Source organism: Kryptolebias marmoratus, linkage group LG22 (genome assembly GCF_001649575.2).
Source record: "Kryptolebias marmoratus isolate JLee-2015 linkage group LG22, ASM164957v2, whole genome shotgun sequence".
In the NCBI taxonomy this organism is placed as follows: domain Eukaryota; kingdom Metazoa; phylum Chordata; class Actinopteri; order Cyprinodontiformes; family Rivulidae; genus Kryptolebias; species Kryptolebias marmoratus.
The window spans coordinates 24,786,039-24,805,155 of record NC_051451.1 but is presented as its reverse complement, the minus strand read 5'-3'; the positions used below and the strand labels follow the sequence as shown (position 1 = coordinate 24,805,155).

General features: G+C 40.2%; 4 protein-coding genes across 6 annotated transcripts; 3 read left to right on the top strand and 1 right to left on the bottom strand.

The window, feature by feature from the left end:
• The first annotated feature begins 70 nt into the window (after positions 1 to 70).
• On the top strand, positions 71 to 3,371 carry LOC108233943 (MAD2L1 binding protein). Its single transcript, XM_017412729.3, has 3 exons — positions 71 to 735; positions 2,061 to 2,329; positions 2,421 to 3,371. Exons 1-3 carry the CDS (start codon positions 369 to 371, stop codon positions 2,946 to 2,948), a joined length of 1,164 nt encoding a protein of 387 aa, XP_017268218.2. The 5' UTR covers positions 71 to 368; the 3' UTR covers positions 2,949 to 3,371.
• Positions 3,372 to 3,565: 194 nt separating this feature from the next.
• ephx5 (epoxide hydrolase 5) lies at positions 3,566 to 8,631 on the bottom strand. The gene is made up of 10 exons (XM_017412728.3): positions 8,231 to 8,631; positions 8,092 to 8,135; positions 7,775 to 7,997; positions 6,445 to 6,625; positions 6,156 to 6,365; positions 5,627 to 5,756; positions 5,203 to 5,414; positions 4,432 to 4,540; positions 4,126 to 4,251; positions 3,566 to 4,051 (listed from the first exon to the last, which is right to left on the bottom strand). Exons 2-10 carry the CDS (start codon positions 8,112 to 8,114, stop codon positions 3,850 to 3,852), a joined length of 1,416 nt encoding a protein of 471 aa, XP_017268217.1. The 5' UTR covers positions 8,115 to 8,135; positions 8,231 to 8,631; the 3' UTR covers positions 3,566 to 3,849.
• Positions 8,632 to 8,891: 260 nt separating this feature from the next.
• On the top strand, positions 8,892 to 15,036 carry LOC108233930 (cystatin). Of its 3 annotated transcripts, none has more exons than XM_037973528.1 (3): positions 8,892 to 9,210; positions 12,130 to 12,234; positions 12,489 to 15,036. In XM_037973528.1, exons 1-3 carry the CDS (start codon positions 9,013 to 9,015, stop codon positions 12,570 to 12,572), a joined length of 387 nt encoding a protein of 128 aa, XP_037829456.1. In that variant the 5' UTR covers positions 8,892 to 9,012; the 3' UTR covers positions 12,573 to 15,036. The 3 variants fall into 3 exon arrangements, with proteins under 3 accessions (XP_037829456.1, XP_017268202.1, XP_017268201.1); XM_017412713.3 differs by lacking the exons at positions 12,130 to 12,234; positions 12,489 to 15,036 and adding exons at positions 9,300 to 9,404; positions 9,876 to 10,423 and having other exon boundaries at positions 8,909 to 9,210; XM_017412712.3 differs by lacking the exon at positions 8,892 to 9,210 and adding an exon at positions 11,749 to 12,049.
• Positions 15,037 to 15,236: 200 nt separating this feature from the next.
• On the top strand, positions 15,237 to 17,936 carry LOC108234053 (cystatin-like). The gene is made up of 3 exons (XM_017412899.3): positions 15,237 to 16,841; positions 16,922 to 17,026; positions 17,278 to 17,936. Exons 1-3 carry the CDS (start codon positions 16,644 to 16,646, stop codon positions 17,353 to 17,355), a joined length of 381 nt encoding a protein of 126 aa, XP_017268388.1. The 5' UTR covers positions 15,237 to 16,643; the 3' UTR covers positions 17,356 to 17,936.
• The last annotated feature ends 1,181 nt before the right edge of the window (positions 17,937 to 19,117 follow it).

The window sequence follows — 19,117 nt, the reverse complement described above, 5'->3', positions numbered from 1 at the left end:
TCCGCCTTCTAAAAAAATGGGAAAAAAAAACTTCATGAATTTAGATAAAAGTTAAGTTTGCAGTGGTTGATACTAATAAATGAACACATTGAAAATATGATTTTTACGAAATGCCGTTTTACGATTAAAATGTCGCAAATTCACCTACAAAGCGAGAAATTAATTAAACAATAATAAGTAGTCAAATAACATTAAACATTAACCAATATGTCATGTATGCTAAACCAATATAATGCCTAGTTATAAAAATGCGAATGAACGCATCGTTTGTTGAGTTATTTTAAGACCACGACATCCGTTTTAAGTGAAAATGCTACTTTTCGAACTTTTTCCAGTGTAGCCTGAACGCAGCATTTCGCGGATTCCCCATGATGCAGTGCGGCCAAGTGCAGGCGCGTACATTCAAAAACATGGCAGAACTCTCTGATTCGGTAAAATCCAACCCAGAGGACGCTGAAAATGTGTCCGTCGTGAAGAGGCGCCTGTCGTTTCCGTCTCAGAAGAATATTAGCCTAGCGGGAGAACCGAATGCCGATCGTTCGGCCCGAAGTTTACAAAGCGTCCGCCGACTTTCTGCGGAAAAAGCCGAACGGCTCCCGTCTTCGGAGGCCACCGACGAATGCACAGAGGAGAAAAATGCTGCTAAACTTAAAGATGTTTCTCTTAAACAGAACAGGACGAACAATGCTGAAGACAAGGAAAATGCTGCTATGCCCCTCACAGACATCACTGAAGGTAGATAACTTGTTTAAATCTCCTATCTTATTCTAGACTCACGATAAATGTATTTATTTAAAGAGACGGGCTTCGATCTGGATGACAGTGCCTTTTATCTCATTCATTTGTAATGTTTATCTTTATTATTTTATTGGCGTGGATGCAATTAAACCTGGTATTTAAAGAACTGAGGTCAGCAAATTAATTAAAGGAGTTGTGGGAGTTTTGGTCAAACTTTTTTAAAAGTAACATCATGTCCAATCTCGTGCGATATCGCGAGACTGAACGCTCGGCGTGTGAATAATGAACGACTCTCAGCAACTAACACTTCAAACGTCAGCTCAGTTTCTTTCAAATTATCCGACTCTGAGCTGTTTCTGTGTTGGCTAATGCCCATTTGCTGTGGCAGCCATCTTGAATTGGACTGGTTAAAAGGTAATCAGTTGCAAATGAAGATCTGATTATTAATTTATGAAAGTTTAAATAATCCACTCACTGGTTTGTGAGATATTTTGCTAACAGGTCAGTCTCAGCAACTACCTCACCAGATTTTAGCTCATGATCTGAAAAACTGACTGAAATATTGCATTTTTTAAATTACTTTAGGTCAATCAGTTGTATATTTACCTCCAGTGATTATTTCTGCAAGACATTATCGTTCACCTTCACCTTTCTGCGGCAGGCAATAATAATTTTTGTTTTATCCTAGTTTGCAAACACCTTGTTTTTTGCTATTTTTTTTACAAAGGTTGCATGTTTTGACCTCAAATTTTATGACGTGTATTCACAAAAATAAAGCCAAGACTAGGGCCTTTTCAAGCACTAAAAATTGAATCTGGTTTGATTTTTGGTTGTTGTTTGAACAAAATGACTCCTAAAGGATCAGGTAAATTTGCTCATCCTTCTGACACTAAATGCATGATTTAATGGATGAGTATTTATCATCTCTTTGACACAGAAAACAGAAAATCTGAAAGAGTTGGGCGTTTAAGATGAATTGCTATGGGGGAGATGAGCCAACAGAATAAAGTGTCATTGGGTCCTGCTATGCTGCAATTATGCTGCCTTTAATCTTATTTGCTCTGAAGGCTGTTTAATACATTTGATGCTGATGCGCTGGTCAGATAAATCCCAATAACACGCAGCATTTTAGCAATTTGGATCTGGTTAGAATCAAAGTAATTTCCTCCACAGCCAGACTTGTGCATTTGCATAACAGATGGGAAGATTAAGCTCACTGGCTTTATTAGAACAATGGGCTTTGTGAAATTTAATTTAGCTGCTGAAATTGACTGAGACTGGTCCATTACTCTCTCTAATGACATTACACCGGTTCCGCACAGGCAGCGCACGAGAGGACGCTTCTGGTCAAGGCTCCAATCTGACTGCCAATCAACAGCACACCAACGTGGAGGAAAAGGATGCCGAGGTGGCGAGACGGGCGCGGGAAGAAGCCTGTGTGGACGTGGTCTTCCCTGGCGCCGTAACCCAGAACAGCTGCTACCATTTCGTCAGCGAGATCCTCAAGTGCATTCTCTATCAGAGACAACAGCTACCCATGACATATGACCAGCTGGTGTACTCCCAGAAGAAGCAGCAAACTTCAACGCAGGTGTGTGTCGGGGGGGAGGAATTAGAATTTCAACTGTTCTTAAGGGAGGAAATTGTGTTTTTGAGATAAACGAACAGTCTTTGGTTTGCAGGATAAAGACGCAGTGAGTCGGAGGTCAATGCAGTCTGCAGATCCGGACCGGCGCAAATGTCAACAGACTCTTCAGGAGCTGGAGGAGGTGCTGCAGCAGCTGGAGGTGCTGTTTTCCCTCAGCAGGGTCCCCTGTGTTTTACTGTTAATGGGCGGCTCTGTCGTCCTCCCTAAGGAGCTGTACGAGATCAACATGGAGGCCCTGGTGCTGGCCGCCCCCGATCAGTCACTGCGAGTGTCGTCGTGCCTAAGGCAACTCTTCCGCACCCTTTTCGTTGCCGACCTCTTGTCAGACGCCAGGCCTGTTCGCTTGATGCCCACCACCGTGTTGGCGCTGGCTCACAGAGACTGCGGCGTCAGCTGGTTCCGCCCTAAACTGCAGTTTAAAGTCCCAACTCGAGTCAAAAACAAAACCATCGCTCTGTGTACTGATCCCGGCACCTGGAAGGGGCCAGGAGCAGCGGGCTCAGACTGGCAGGATTATGTGTGGTTTCAGGCACCAATGGCTATTAAAGGTTTCAGCAACTGACCAGAGGAGTGCAGGAAATTGTGTCTAATAGTGAATTTTAATGGGTGTTTAATTAAATATTACACTTGAACATTAAATTAAGCTGTATATATTTTAATAAAGATTTTTTTTCTTTCAGAACATACATTTCTAAGTAAGGTTTAAGCAGATGTTGGCTTACAACCCAATTTTGAAGAAGTTGGGACATGTAGTGTAAAATGTTAATAAAAACAGAATGAAATCATTTGCAAGTCTCATAAACTCATGTTTTATTCACAACTTAAGTTAGTAAACCTATCAAATGTTAATGCCAAGAAATTATATCTTTTTGGTGGGAAAAAAAAGCAATATTCAATTTTATGCCCATCTTTACCTCTTAGAAAGTACTTACTTTTACAGCCTTATGTTGCCACCAATAAATTCAAAGTTTATTTTATTTTAGTTTTAACACTTAATATCTTTACTATGTTCACCTGTGAATAAAATGTGGGTTTATCAGATTTATGCATTGCATTCTGTCTTAATATGCATTACACACACCAGTTTTTTCAGAATTGGGGATGCTTTTAAAGTTTCTACAACACAATGCTTTCTGCAGAGGCGTGGTTGGTGGGTGATGTGAATGTTTTTATTTTTAATTCAGGAATTTCCATGTACAAAAAAAATGCACAACAGCAGACTCAATAATAATGCAATAGACTTTTACTGAGCATAACTTGAACAGTTAAACTATCCACGGGAACATTGTAAACTGTGTACATGTTTACACATTTTAATTACGTGGTAAATCCAGCAATAACGTGCACTGTGGTGACGAAAGGATTTAAAAAAGGATTTTTTTTAATATATGTGTAGTGTGCAGAATATCAGTAATAATAAAACAGTAAAATTACTGCATTGGTCTGAGAGTACATTCAAGGGTTTAGAGCTTTTCTACCTTTTTAACGAACTGGATAAAGTCGTCGGCGAGCAGCTGAGGCTCTTCGAAGGCAGCAAAGTGGCCGCCTTGAGGCATGAAAGTATAGGTGTGGATGTTTCTATACCTAATTTGGGCCCACGATTTGGGGCAGTGCATCAGCTCATGAGGGAACGCAGCCAGTCCAGTGGGGACAAATATTTCTGTCCTAAAACAAAAGATAAACCTTTGTTAGGGAACTGACGAGATTAAAGACAATTAAAACAGCACTTGGTCACTTACTTCGAGTCGATTCGGTTGTTGAGGTCGCTCTTAAAGTTCTCTTTGTAGAACCGCATGGAGGAGACGATGGAGCCTGTGGTCCAGTAGATCATGACGTTTGTCAAGAGCTCATCCAGGCTGAGTTTTCTGTAGAAAAGGCAAAATTTGTATTTAATCACAGACAACAGTAACTCAAATCTTGAACAATCCATGTGTAAATAATTCATAAGGGAGAAAAATATAAGAAAAGTCACTTTTATTGTCATGAACTGAGTTGTTCTAGATGACTGATAACATGTTTAAATAAAAATAAAACAGAGTTTGTACCTCTCCAGTCCACCATCCATCAGATCCCTGTTCTTCATATCCACCCAGGTGGAGAACTTTTCCAGGATGTAGGCTGCCAAACCCACAGGCGAGCTGTTCAGGCCACAGCCTGCAAGGACAAACAAAAAAATGGACAACAAAATCGTGTACATGGGCAAGAATGCAGTTTTGAAAGACAAAAGGAGCCTGTGATTTTCAAAATAAAACCACACGGCTCGCTTGTCACTCAGAGGTCAGTGAGACTGTTATGGAAAACTCACATATTTTCCCATAATTTTGAGTCACCAACTAGTCTCCAAACAAACAGCTCAGTGAGATACCACCTGTATCAGATGGACGTCAGTCAAAGAGCACAGAGTATGGAGAAAGAAGCAAAGACGGAGTGGCAGTTTGCATGACAACGACTTTAGTTTGTGGTCATTTTCTCAACCGAACGTCCATATTACTACACAAGCCCAGATGTTCGGTTGAGAGTGACAAACTAAAACAAATAGAGCTTTAACATTAGCTAATACAGTGTTCTTTCACACTGGTATGTCGTTTTTGAGAAAGAATTGTTTTATAAAACTGAAAAAGGTGAAAAAACAGGCCGCCGTTTGGCTAGCATTAGCCTAGCCTGGACGAAAAACTTCTGCCTCTCCATACTTTGTGATCGTTCACTGATGGCATGGTTGATAAGGTACTAACTATTAATTACTTCTCTTACTTCCTCTGTGACCTGTTCAGACTGCACCCTCATTAACCGGCCTGTTTTCTTGTGCACGTTCTCACCTGCAGTGTCTGGTTTAGTGCCCTGAATGTGAAGGTAGCCAGATTCCCTCAGCATTTGCCAGACATTCTTCTCAAAGAAAGGGAACAGTCGGCGGACATCCTCCCGACTGAAGCCCACCAGGAAGGGAAGATAAGGACCAATTATCAGGGACAACAACACCTTGAAGCCCCTCATTGACATCCACGAGTTGAGGTGGAGCCCTTTCACACAGCTGAAAGAGAGGAATTCCAGCTGTAAATGCAAGCTTGTATCATCCATCAGCATGGCTTATCAGCTGCACTTTTCAGGAATTTGCCACGGGTTTTTTGGTAATCCGCACACAAGGCGAGCTTTGTTTCACAGCTGAAGAATGTTACAATGTCAGCTTCCAGAAACAATTGGGAAATTGGATGGCAGGGGTGAGGTGACTCGTTTTGCACTTACTCGGGCTTCATCTGCGCCATGTTCGTGGTGATGAGCGAGCCCCAGTCTCCTCCTTGCAGATAGAACTGGGAAAAGCCCAGGCGCTCCATGAGAGTCAGGAAAACCCGGGCAGCGTCCAGACTGTTAAATCCTTGGAAAGGTACAGGAAGGATGCTGGTAAATATCAGCTGTTTCAGCAGAAACAGTTTATAAATATCACTGCCTGCCACCGAAAGGCAAAGGATAATGTATTGCCCGTGTCTGTTTGTTTGTCTCTCTGTTAGTAAAATAACTCATGAACCACTAGATGAATTTTAATAAAACTTGCTTCAAGTAGTCACTGGATGTACCTCTATAACCAATTGCTTTTAAAAACACAAAAATGGGTATAATTCAATCAATTTTGCAGATATTCAGCAAATTTTTAATTTGGTAGTAGCTTCACAACACATACTCTGAGCGTGACACCTTGGGAGATCGACTCAAACTGTGGTACGAATGGTGGCGGGCGATATGCATTCCAACAGGGAAGGCTTGGGCTTTAATCTACCTTGTTTATGCGGGGCTTCTGAGAAGCCGTAGCCGGGGATGGAGGGGATTATGACCTCAAATGCAATTCCACTGTGGTTCTGAGTGAGAAGTGGCAGAATCTTGTAGAACTCATAGAAGGAGCCGGGCCAGCCGTGAACGAGCATGAGAGGCAGAACCTTCTGGTCCGCTCGGTGTGGTGGGCGCACGTGAACGAAGTGCACATCCAGCCCTGCGCCATGAGACAATAATAAATGCTGTTATTTTCCCAGTGAACGCTCATGGTTTAATCACTGTGCAGCTGTGTGTACCTTCTATCCTGGTTATGAAGTGGGGATATTTGTTCAGCGTCGCCACCTGCTTCTTCCAGTCAAACTCATTCCTCCAGTACGAAACCACTTTCTTAAGGTAAGAGGAATTGAAGCCATAGTGGAAGGCGCTCTCTTCCAGCGGGTCTGTGTAGCGGGTTCTGTCAATGCGCTCGTGCAGGTCCTGTTACATGAGATTAAAAGGTACTCATTGCAGAGTATGAAATAAAACATAAAAAGGTTATCCTGAACTACGTCAAAAGGTGCAGCTTGAAAGAGTTACTCCAGCAGCCGCCCAGATATACTGGTATGCAGTTCTGAAATGCAGGTATGCAGGTAAAGTAAACAAAACACCTGGCTGAATCCGCTGAAAATATTGTGCAGATTAAGTTATTCTTGTCCTGACTTTGCAATGAGTCCTTTTAATGTTTATAATTCCACACAAAAGTGTAAATTCCAGCTTAATTAAGTCAATAAAAGCTTGGTTTGACAGCTCGGTCCCTTGAAATAAGGAATAGTTCTTGTATTTGAAACTGAAAAAGACACATCGCCTTTTAAGTTGATATAAAACAAACTTTGTTCCTAATTTTTGAGAGCCAGCGCAAATCTGTTCATAGATGATAAATGAAACAGGTGAAAGGATCAGGTTTTTATTTCCTGCAGGTTAAGATGTTGAACAGAGAATTGGACTTCTGTTAACTGAAGCTGGAACATGTTTTCGGTCGTCTTTGTTTGTTTGTTTGTATATTTGAGCACAAGATTACTCAAAAAGTAATGAATGAATTTTGATTAAATTTTTAGGAAATGTTGAGGTTATCACAACAAAACCCCAAATGATTTAATACTGGGGGTGATCAGGATGCGGATCCTACAATGTTTGAATGACCCGATGGCCTATGGAGGTGATGACATCACATGACAATGATGTCATCAGTCCCGTCATGACATCACAACGATAACTGGTCTTGGCAGAGGTTTGCGCTCTAGTTAAAGCTGCTTTTTTATTTAACGTGACAGCATATTTGCACATTGATGTTTGTTATCATTGCTGCCGTTTTTATTGTAATAATCTTCATCGTTTTTTGTTCTGTGGTTGTTTTGTTGTCTTGAATTTTTTTGGCTGGCTAAAAGCTAAAAGTAGCTAAACTGATCCTTGTTTTTGTTTTAAACTCTAACATAGGCATGTATATTTGTCTGGTAAGTGTTCAGTTGCACGTTCCTCGATGTCATTACTCTTGAAACTAAACCCTACCCGGACAATGCCCTCCCTCCGCTCCACCCTGTCCTGTCAGTGTTCCTTGTTTGAATTTCTGAATCTGGCACTGAAAACTACCTTAATCTCTTCATCTGTGGTTTTCACGGTGAAGGGGTAGATTTTCTTATCCTCTGACTGCGGTGTCTTCTCTCCTGCTCCCCACCATCCTTCACCCAGAGGGATAGTTTTCACCTTGCTCCTTCTCTGCATTGCATACACCAGCGCTCCACCTACTGCCAGAGCCACAGCAGACCCAATCACCAGCTGCTGCTGGACCACATCCAGGCCAAAGAAAGACTCCCTGCAAAGTGGGGATTTAAAATGACAAAAACCCAAACACCATTAAATCAAATCTCTGACAGTTGTCCTTAAATGACTGGAAAAGCACTTCTTACTTCAAAAGCTGCAGCCACTGCATGGTGCCTATCACAGGTTACCACTAAACAGGATTAAAGGTCGAAGAGCGGTTAATTATTCTGCAGGACGCTCAGAAAGTTGTTTAGTAATCTGACCCCCCAGTGCGTCTCCACCTACCTTGCTTGTCACGTTTTGGTTTTCCAGTAACGCGGTGTCTTAACTTCCAAAAGAAGTTAAGAAGGAAACCGATTTTGGGAGATTACCCGTTTTTAGGAAAAAAAAGCTGCCTGGCTGTAGGAAAGGGTGGGAGGTGGTTGGCTGCGTGATGTGTCAATCTTCTGTGTTCTTCTGAGTGTCCCCGTCTTTTGTTGGGACCAAGTTCGCAGGACCAAGTTTACGAAAGCTATGAAGTCTTCGCTTTAGAGCTTTAAGCCCCGCCCACTCACCTGTACGCAATCATGCCGTTACCGTCGAAATGTATTATACCAACTTTAATAATGTTTATTTTTACTATTCACTTGATAAACCAAAAAAAAAACAGCGAATGTCCTTATTACCAGCTAAACTTTTCCACGAGCGGTCAAGCTGCAGACCATAGAGAGAATAAGAAATCAACCCCACGTGACCGGAAAAACGCGAGAAAAGAGGAAGTTGTAGTTTCTCCACAAGGCGGAAGTTGTAGTTTCCGCGACTATTTCCGAATTGAAATATATATATTCGTAACGGGGGAGAGTGGTTTGGATCTTAACTGGTTTTAATTTTCAAATGCAGAGTAAAAGTATTTCTAGTTGTTTACGGGAATGGCGATTACTCGATCCGTTTGTTCCGGTTTTGACTTCCGGGTGTGACGTCAGAGGCAGTCTGAGCAGCTGCGTCAGTATTGTTTACAGAAAAGGCTGGGAGGCGAAACTTCGACGTTTTCCTGCCTCATTATTCGCAGATTTCTCGACTGAAACACGATGTGGAAAACGGTTCTTCCGTTTCTCGCGGCCCTTCTTGCCGTCGGGTTGGGCGCCTTGGTTGGTGGCAAAATGGACATTGATGCAGATGACGAAGGTCTTCAAGATGCCTTAAACCTCGCGGTTGCCGAGTACAACAACAACTCCAACAACCTTTTCTACTTCAAGAACATGGAAGTGGTCAAGGCTCAGTCGCAGGTCGGTAGCTTTTCAACTTCTCACTGTTTGTGTATTTTAAACAGTTATTTATATTAATTATAATAATCTATCTCCATGTTCCTGTAAAGGTGGTTTCAGGTATCAAGTACTTCATAAAGGCGAAAATGGGAAAGACCACCTGCAAAAAGAACAGCCCCAATCAACACTGTCCTTTCCAAGCAAACACCGGAAAGGTAATTATGTTATTATATTAAAGGCCCACTACCTTCCATGCCAGAATTTTCAACTAATATCTTAACAAGTAAGAGTTGTAGCCATTTTGGTTAAATCCTGACAGCCACATTATGTAAGAACTAACAGGATCTGTTATTGCTCAGATTATGTGTTGGGGGATTACTCTCAGCTACTGCCTCACCCAGTTTTAGACTATTACAGCTGTGTTTGCAAAAGGTGGCTTAGCTGCCATGGCCATGTTGAATCATGTTGAGTCCAAAAGATAATCAAATGATTACAGTTTAGGGGGGGATTAATCCCAATTTATTGATTTAGTCTTTTTGTTTCTTCATCTCAAGATGGTAGAACGAGGGCTGAAACTTCAGAGTTGAACAGTATTAGGTTCAAATCCTCTTTTGAAGGAAAAACATGTTATGTTTAAATAAATAATTCCAGTAATATTACATATATTCTGAACTTTTCTGTTTCAGCCTCACATCTGCGAGTTTGTTGTGTGGAGCCGCCCGTGGCTACAGGATATCCAGCTGCTGGAGAACACCTGCAACTAGAAGAACTGCATGAGATCGGCATTGTCTGCAGAATAACCGTCACTCCGAGCAACATCTACTTTTCTTTACATTAACTACAAAAGTATTAAACTAAAATCGTACAGCTTTTACATCACTGTATGTTAGTGTATTTCAAACTTTAGAATATTTAGATGTCCAGTTTTTAAAAGTTTAGCACAAAACAAGCCTGATCAAACTAACTTTTAAAATGCTGTAGTTGTTTTTTTTAGCTTTTATTAATGTTTGTGATTTAACATGTAAACAGATTGCTCCTTTTTATTCGTGTGTGATTTGACTGTCATTGATGGTAAAACATTTCATTTTTCACATTATTTGAGTTTTGTTTGATCATTGCATTGTTAAAGTCCAACATACAGTAGGAACTAGTACAAAATGTTAACCAAAACTTCTAACAAACCTGTACTTTCACCAGTATTATTAAATACATTAAAGGCAAAATGTTTTGTTCATTTTTCAAGTTAAACACTTTATGAATAGATTCACAAAAACTTTACTTATTAGAAATAATTCTTTCTACCAGGAAGCTGCTCAGTAACAAACTCGTTTTTATTAACAAACTGTGCATTTATTTTTATACTTTTAAATGAAATGTGAAGCAGAAACAGAAATGATTTTTCTCAATAAGCTCAGATACAAACTACAGTAAATGTTAAACAGCATCGATCTGCTGAGTTCAAGGGTTGAGCGAGTTTAACGTACCTGATGTAAAAGCTGAGGATAATGGGGATTATGGCCTCAAATGGAACTCAGCTGTGGTTCTGTGTGGAAACCAGCAGAATCCTGTAGAACCTGCTCCTCTGCATGTGGTGGGTGCACATCCAGTCCTGCAGCACATAAAGGACACACCATTTATTTATTTATACATTTTAACCATATAATGTTTATTTGTGTCTCATGTTTTCGTTTCAACTTCATTGCTACCTAAATTTTCCAGTGAAACTCATTCCTCCTCTTTCCTAAGACAAGTGGAAGCCATACTGGGGTTTATTTTCGACCGACTGCTGAACTGCAGGGTTTGCATTTTGCTCTTTGTGTACTTTTGGCTTTGACTCACACTCACATGCTCTCTCTGCCCAAACAACATTCACACCAAGTAAGGAAACAACTAAGCAGAAACACTGCAGTAAAACTGACTCTGCTGACAGACTGTCTCTGTTGATGGACAGCTCTCTCATCTGCAGATAGGTGGAACCAAAGTCCAATGTGTTGATGTTCTGTTAAAGTGCGTCACAGGCCTAATCCTGCGATGCACACCAGAAACTTCAAAACACTCTACAACCTCCACTGCATCACCTTGTATGTGAGGAGGTCCTTCTGACGTCAATGATCTCCTTTGTCCTGCTGCTGTGCAGGACCAGATGGATGGAGTTGCACAACTTTTAACATTTTTGGACGTTGCCATTGTTGACTTATTTTCAGACAACTCAGCTGTTTCTGTAGACTAACAAATGCTCGAGTTAGTTGCCATCGAGTCATACATTTTGCTTACAAACTAAATTTAAGGACTAACGAGCCATCAATAGGAGTGAAAAATAATAAATAAAACTTGTGCTGATTTAGTTTCCTCTTTTTCTGGTTTTTATTTTTTTCTGACCAGTCCTCATGACATTCCAGTGAGTACTTTTAGGTTGTCATCATTAACGGTCATCTCTGAATATAAGGTGATACATCCTCCCACCGATAAACTTGCTATTCTTCATTTAAGAGAAAGCGCCTCCTCCTAATTTTTACCCAAGTCATCCTATGGTTGAGTCAAAAGGAATGCGCCCATTCTTGTTATATTCACCTAGCTGTGTTTTTGTTGTTTAAGTAACAGGAAGACAACATTGAGAGTGTTTTCCTGCTTCAGTATTCCCAGTTTTCTCAACTGAAACACGATGTGGAAGACGGTTTTTCCTATTTTTGCGGCCCTTCTCGCCGTCGGGTTGGGCACCTTGGTTGGTGGCAGAAAAGACATTGATGTTGATGACGAGATTCTTCAAGATGCCCTAAACCTCGCAGTTGTCGATTACAACAAACTCTCCAACAACCTTTTCTACTTCAAGAACATGGAAGTGGTCAAGGCTCAGTTGCAGGTCAGTAACTTTTCAACTTCTCACTGTTTGTGTATTTTATACAGTTATTTAAAATAATCTATCTCCATGTTCCTGTAAAGGTGGTTGAAGGTGTCCTGTACTTCATAACAGTGAAAATGGGAAAGACCACCTGCATAAAAACCAGCTCACTTGAACACTGTCCTTTCCAGACAGACTCAGAGACGGTAATTATTTTTGATAAATGAAAAGAGATACTTTGATATGATGACAGACAAATTAACACAGACATGAGCAACAATGATAGAAAGCTCAACTTTAAGGGGGAAAAAAATCCTAATTTATTGATTTATTAATTTTGTTTCTTTAACACAAGATAGTAGAACGAGGGCTGAAACTTCAGAGTTGAACAGTATGAAGTTGTCATGTTTGTAAAAATAATCCCATTAATATTATGTATATTCTTAAATTTCTGTTTCAGTTCTACATCTGCGAGTTTGAAGCATGGAGCCGCCCGTGGCTAAAAGATAACCCATTGATGATAACGATAAAGAGCTGCCAGTAAAAAGAAAACTGCATGAGATCAACATCGTTTGCAGAATAACCTTCTCTCCGAGTGAAATGTACTTTTACTTACAGTAACTAAAAAAGGATGTTTAAAATTGCTTTCTTTCCTACTTTGAATTTAATGAAAACTCTTTTAAGTAATTATTTGAGTTTTGTTTGATCATTGCATTGTTAAAGTCCAACATACAGTAGGAACTAAAACAAAATGTTAACCAAAACTTCTAACAAACCTGTACTTTCACCATTATTATTAAATACATTAAAGGCAAAATGTTTTGTTCATTTTTCAAGTTTAACACTTTATGAATAGATTCACAAAAACTAAACTTATTAGAAATAATTCTTCCTACCAGGAAGCTGCTCAGTAACAAACACATTTTATTAACAGACTGCGCATTTATTTTTATACTTTTTAATGAAATGTGAAGCAGAAAAAGAAATGATTTTTCTCACTAAGCTCAGATCCAAAATACAGTAAATGTTAAACAGCATCGATCTGCTGGTTTCAAGGGTTGAGCGAGTTTAACGTACACAATGTCGGTCGACCTGCTTTTCCACATTGTTTTCTTGACATCACTTACAACAGATGGTATTTACTAAGTTCATAACACACCTGTCTTACCCAAGTCCTTGTTCAGAACAACAGGCCTTAAAAATAAGAAAATAAATACTATCAACAGGAGGGATGAGTAACATAATACAGCAACATGATATTAAAATTTTTTCTTAAAGTTTTTCCAACAGGTGTAAAAACAAAACAACTCTCAGAAAAATGTGATTGATGCTTTTCCAAAATGGGTTGAGAATTGTTCCATTAAAATGTGCAGAATGCTTTAACAGTTGGAAAAGCTATCTGTAAAAACAACAAACTAATGTAGGATATTCCACAGACACTTTACAGCGATAACAGGTCATATTTTGGTAACCAAATCGTACAAAATATGGCTACACATTTAGTGAAGTGAACTGCCGTGAAATTTATTTGTACAGCACTTTTCAGCAACAAGACGACTTAAAGTGCTTTACAAAACAAACGAAGATGCAGAATCAAATACAGAAGTACAGAGAAAATTAAATTAAACAACAGTCAGGCTAACAATATCTAAAAATGTGCAAAGGTAATCTAAATAAGAACATGATAAAGTTAAAACTTAACTAAATGTACAGAAGGCTAAGCAAGCCAACATAAAAACGCTAAGATAACTAGGCTAAAACATGACAATGTTAAGGTACAAGAAAACTAAGCTAAACTAAGGTACAAAGAATCTAGCTAAAAAGTACCAAGGCCGCTATTTAAACATGACTTTAAAGAACCACTGTTCCTACCATCTACAGTCCGCTGATCTTATTGAAAGCACAAACGGGACAGTGAAAAACAGACTCAGAAAGTGCATGAAAGCAACTGGCCGGCTGTGGCCAGATTGTCTGGACTTAGTGAAACTTAATGTGAGAACCACCCTGACACCAGATGGGTTAACTACTTTTGAAATCATGTATGTAAGACCATACAAATTACCGCTGTTTTCACCATATTTAGAGCAAGTAGGAGAAGAACAATGAAAGTGAAAACGTGTTAAATGCAAGTTTACTGCCATCTGAGTCTGTATCCCAACAGGACACAACTCTGGTCCAACCAGAAGACTGGGGGTACATCAAGGTGGTGAAACTAAACAACTGGGCCAGCCCACGGTGGAAAGGACCGTTCCAAGTGTCTTCTGACCACGTCCACCGCAGCGAAGACTGCTGAAGGGCCCAGCTGGATACATCTCAGCCACTGTAAGCTGCAAAGAGTGCTCGACCCTTAAAAAGCACCGGCACTGGGGGAAGTCTGACTACAGAGGTGAGGCGTCTCAACGTCAGTGAAGAAAACATCCGATCCCAGTTCCATTAGGCTCGTGTGTCTTTGTAGTCTGAGCAACAATGAGGACTCCACACCTGAAGTGGTGGATTCTCTGTTGTGCTGTGGTTGCAGCATTACTTTGGTATCGGACGTGTCCCGGGCCAAAAAGAAGAAACAAAAGAAGCCATGATGAGCATCACCCCCATGGGTACAACTGATGATCCTGATAGCCCACGAGAACAATGAAACTAACTACTATGATTGTGCAACTTGTCAAGATGTGACCAATATGTAAACAGGAGGGTTTTTAATCTCTCCTTGCCGGATACCTCCACGGACTCGGGCCACTGGTAACGGACCTCGCCTTCTCTCTCTGGACATCACCCTTTGGACTATCCCTTTCTGGATTTGGTTGCTGATCTCAGACTCTCTGGCTCTGACCCCTCGCCTGTCACTGGACTTACCCGTTTGCCTAATCCCCTTACAGACGACCGCTGCTGCTCCCACCTCGCAGACCCTGCCTTACCTGTTCCAGACCAGGCTCCGTTCCAGACCGTGAGAGCCGCTCCCAGAAGTAGCGTGCCCAGTAGTCTGGTGTTTTCTAATAAAAGGTTAAAACTTCCTCCTTGTCTGCTCGTTCTGACTCCACTCAAGCCCGGCCTTGCAGAATCGCGTAGTTCTGGACTTGCCAACTGCTTCTCAAGGTGGAGGTTGCAAGATTATTGGGACTGCCTGTTGCACATACATCCCTGATGAGACGGAGGAAGGAGGCCTGACCCACGACGCCCTATAAGACCTCGAAGAGCTCCGCCGTTACGTGAAGTCTGCCACCCACGGTTCTGAACCATTCGACTTGTGGTCCTGGCTGACGTCTGGGACCTGGTGGCAGCTGCTACTGACACTGTTCATCCCAGGGATCTTTGTGTTGTTACTGTTCTTTCTGGTTTTCTGTTGTCATCCCCTGTCTTAGGAGCATGATGACCAGAGTGGTGACCCAGATGCTGGTGGAAATGCAAAGGACGGCCATGGCGGGCGGTGATCGTGGTGAAGCTGTGCCCTTTCCATAAAGCTGGATATGAAGTTTAATTCTGAAACAGACCTGTGCTTTCAGTGAAGAATAGAAAAGTTGTTTTATGATGTTTTGATTGAGAAGCATTTTTTGCAGCGAGTAAAATTTATGTTTTTTTACAACTAAGGTTTTAGAAGCTGTTGGATGAACATGTCAATCATTTTTGTTTTTTTATTTTTGTGCCTTCTGGTGCTTTTGTGCTTATGTGCCAAACATGCCTACGTGTCACACTGAAAGTCAGAAGTATTAAATAAGTTCATTTCTATCATGTTTACATTTTATCATGCTTACAGGCGCCAGCCAATCAACAAGACAAGACAATAAGACGACTAATATGTGCTCTTACTTGTATTCTAATGCCTAGATTTTAAATCATTTTAATAGTTGTGCTTGGGTACATTGCTGTCAGGTGATCACAGGAGCTAAGGGTGGCAGGAAGCTCAGCTAACATGCTTTTAGCCTAAAGGGGGGGATCAAGGCAGACATCATTTGCTTTAGTGACCCCATCTTAAATGGGGTCAAAAGGGGGAATTGTAAAGTATGGTTGGTTTTCATTTCTCATTTCTGTTAAACTCATTACAGCTTTATAACGTGTTTCATTCAAAGGGATCTCACAAAGGTGCAAACATGTAAAGCTTGGATAAATACTAAATGGTAATGTAGTTCAAACTGTACAATATAATCAAGATACTTTGGTTGCTAAGAAATGAGGTCATGTTTACTTGATTGCTAAGAAGTAAGGTTATGCTTAGTCAATGACAGAATGTAAACAAAACTTCGATGTCACTAAAATGATTTGATTGCTGAAATAAGGTCACAATTAGCTTATGATAGAATAATCACTAAGAACGGTGTGTCTGTGGGGTGAGGGAGGCGGAAGGTTCCAGGACATCATGATATGATCGTATGATTTATAGTATAAAAAGAAGTAAAGGGGTTATTACTTCAGACACAACTGGGAACGTGTTGCTGTTGCTTCTTGTTGGTGAGTTGTTGTCTTCATTCAGCTGAATGTTGAAATAAATGTATGTTTGTTTTTAAACCTTGCGCCCATTCTTGTTATATTCATCTAGCTGTGTTTTTGTTGTTTAAGTAAAAGGAAGACAACGTCGAGGGTGTTTTCCTGCTTCAGTATTCCCAGTTTTCTCAACTGAAACACGATGTGGAAGACGATTTTTCCTATTTTTGCGGCCCTTCTCGTCGTCAGGTTGAGCGCCTTGCCTGGTGGCACAACAGACATTGATGTTAATGACGAAGGTCTTCAAGATGCTTTAAAGTTCGCAGTTGCCGAGTACAATAGAAAGTCCAACGACTTTTTCTACTTCAAGAACATGGAAGTGGTCAAGGCTCAGTCGCAGGTCGGTAACTTTTCAACTTCTCACTGTTTGTGTATTTTAAACAGTTATTTAAAATAATCTATCTCCATGTTCCTGTAAAGGTGGTTGAAGGTGTCCTGTACTTCATAACGGTAAAAATGGGAAAGACCACCTGCAAAAGGAACTTCCCAAATCCACACTGTCCTTTCCAAGCAAACCCAGGGAAGGTAATTATTTTATTATATTAAAGAAGATACTTTGATATCATGACAGACAAATGAACAGAGACATGAGCAACAATGATAGGAAGCTCAACTTTAAGAGGAAAAACTCCTAATTTATTGATTTATTAATTTTGTTTCTTTATCACAAGATAGTAGAACGAGGGCTGAAACTTCAGAGTTGAACAGTATGAAGTTGTCATGTTTGAAGAAATAATCCCATTAATATTATGTATATTCTTAAATTTCTGTTTCAGTTCTACATCTGCGAGTTTGTTGTGTGGAGCCGCCCGTGGCTAAAAGATAACCAGCTGCTGGAGAACACCTGCCACTAGAAGAACTGCATGAGATCGGCATCGTCTGCAGAATAACCGTCACTCTGAGTGAAATGTACTTTTCTTTACATTAACTACAAAAGGATGTTTTAAAATGCTTATTTTCCAACTCCAAATTTAAAGAAAACACTTTTAAGTAATTATTTGTGTTTTGTTTGATCATTGCATTGTTAAAGTCCAACATACAGTAGGAAGTAATACAAAATGTTAACCAAAACTTCTAAAAGAAAACTGTATGTTACGACTGGCTCAGGGCCGTAACAAAAACGTGAAACCACGCCGTGGTTAAAGTGCATATAAATAAATATTTATGAACAAAAACAACTGAGGGGAACTGAGGCCTGGCCACCAAACATCCCAGCGGCAGAGTGGACGCTGAGGGCAACCAGCGACCCAGCAGACGGAGACAGCCAGGTTAAAGTACTCTGCACCAAATGATTGAATCAGCAGCACCTGTAAAGGGGAGGAGCACAAAAAACAGACAAACCCTGCAACCCAAGCCCAACAAGGCCCAGGGCCGTAACATGTACTTTCACCATTATTAATAAAGACATCAATAACGCAAATGATTTTTTTTCTTTTTTTCAAGTTTAACACTTTTTGAATAGATTCACAAAAACTATACTTATTAGAAATAATTCTTCCTACCAGGAAGCTGCTCAGTAACAAACACATTTTATTAACAGACTGTGCATTTATTCTTATACTTATAAATGAAATGTGAAGCAGAAACAGAAATGATTTTTCTCAATAAGCTCAGACACAAACTACAGTAAATGTTAAACAGCATCGATCTGCTGGTTTTAAGGGTTGAGTGAGTTTAACGTACCTGATGTAAAAGCTGAGGATAATGGGGATTATGGCCTCAAATGGAACTCAGCTGTGGTTCTGTGTGGAAACCAGCAGAATCCTGTAGAACCTGCTCCTCTGCATGTGGTGGGTGCACATCCAGTCCTGCAGCACATAAAGGACACACCTTTTATTTATTTATACATTTTAACCATATAATGGTTACTCGTATCTTGTGTTTCGGTTTTAAACTGTGTGACTACCTAAATTTTCCAGTAAAAACCATACTGGGGGTTTTATCTTTTGACTGATTAGTTATTTGCATTTTTATCTTGGAAAGGTGAGTTCATTTGTCTACTTTAGGTTTGTATAGATAAAGTAAAGATAAAGTATTTCAAACACACACTCACATGCTCTCTCTGCCCAACCATTCACACCAAATAAGGAAACAACAAAGCAGAAACACTGTTTTTTACACATACAGTGGATGACTAGTTATCTTACAATAAACCCAGACTGTCTCTGTTGATGGACAGCTCTCTGATCTGCAGATAGGTGGAACCATAGTCCAACATGTTGATGTTCTGTTAAAGTGCGTCACAGGCCCAAACTGTCCATTCTGAACCAAATTTCTCATGTTGAATAAGAGTTCAAGCCTGAAAACATCTGCATGTAAAACAACAGCACCACCTACTGTCTGCAAACACCAGCCAGGAGAGATGATTGCCATGACAGCTGAAGTTGGTTTGATGTCCCAAGACCAGTGGTGGACGAAGTACTCAACTACAGGTGCTGGTCATAAAATTAGAATATCATGATAAAGTAGATTGATTTCAGTAATTCCATTTAAAAAGTGAAACTTGTATATTATATTCATACATTACATACAAACTCATATATTTCAAATGTTTATTTCGTTTAATTTTGATGATTACAAATGACAACAAATGAAAATCTCATATTCATCATATCA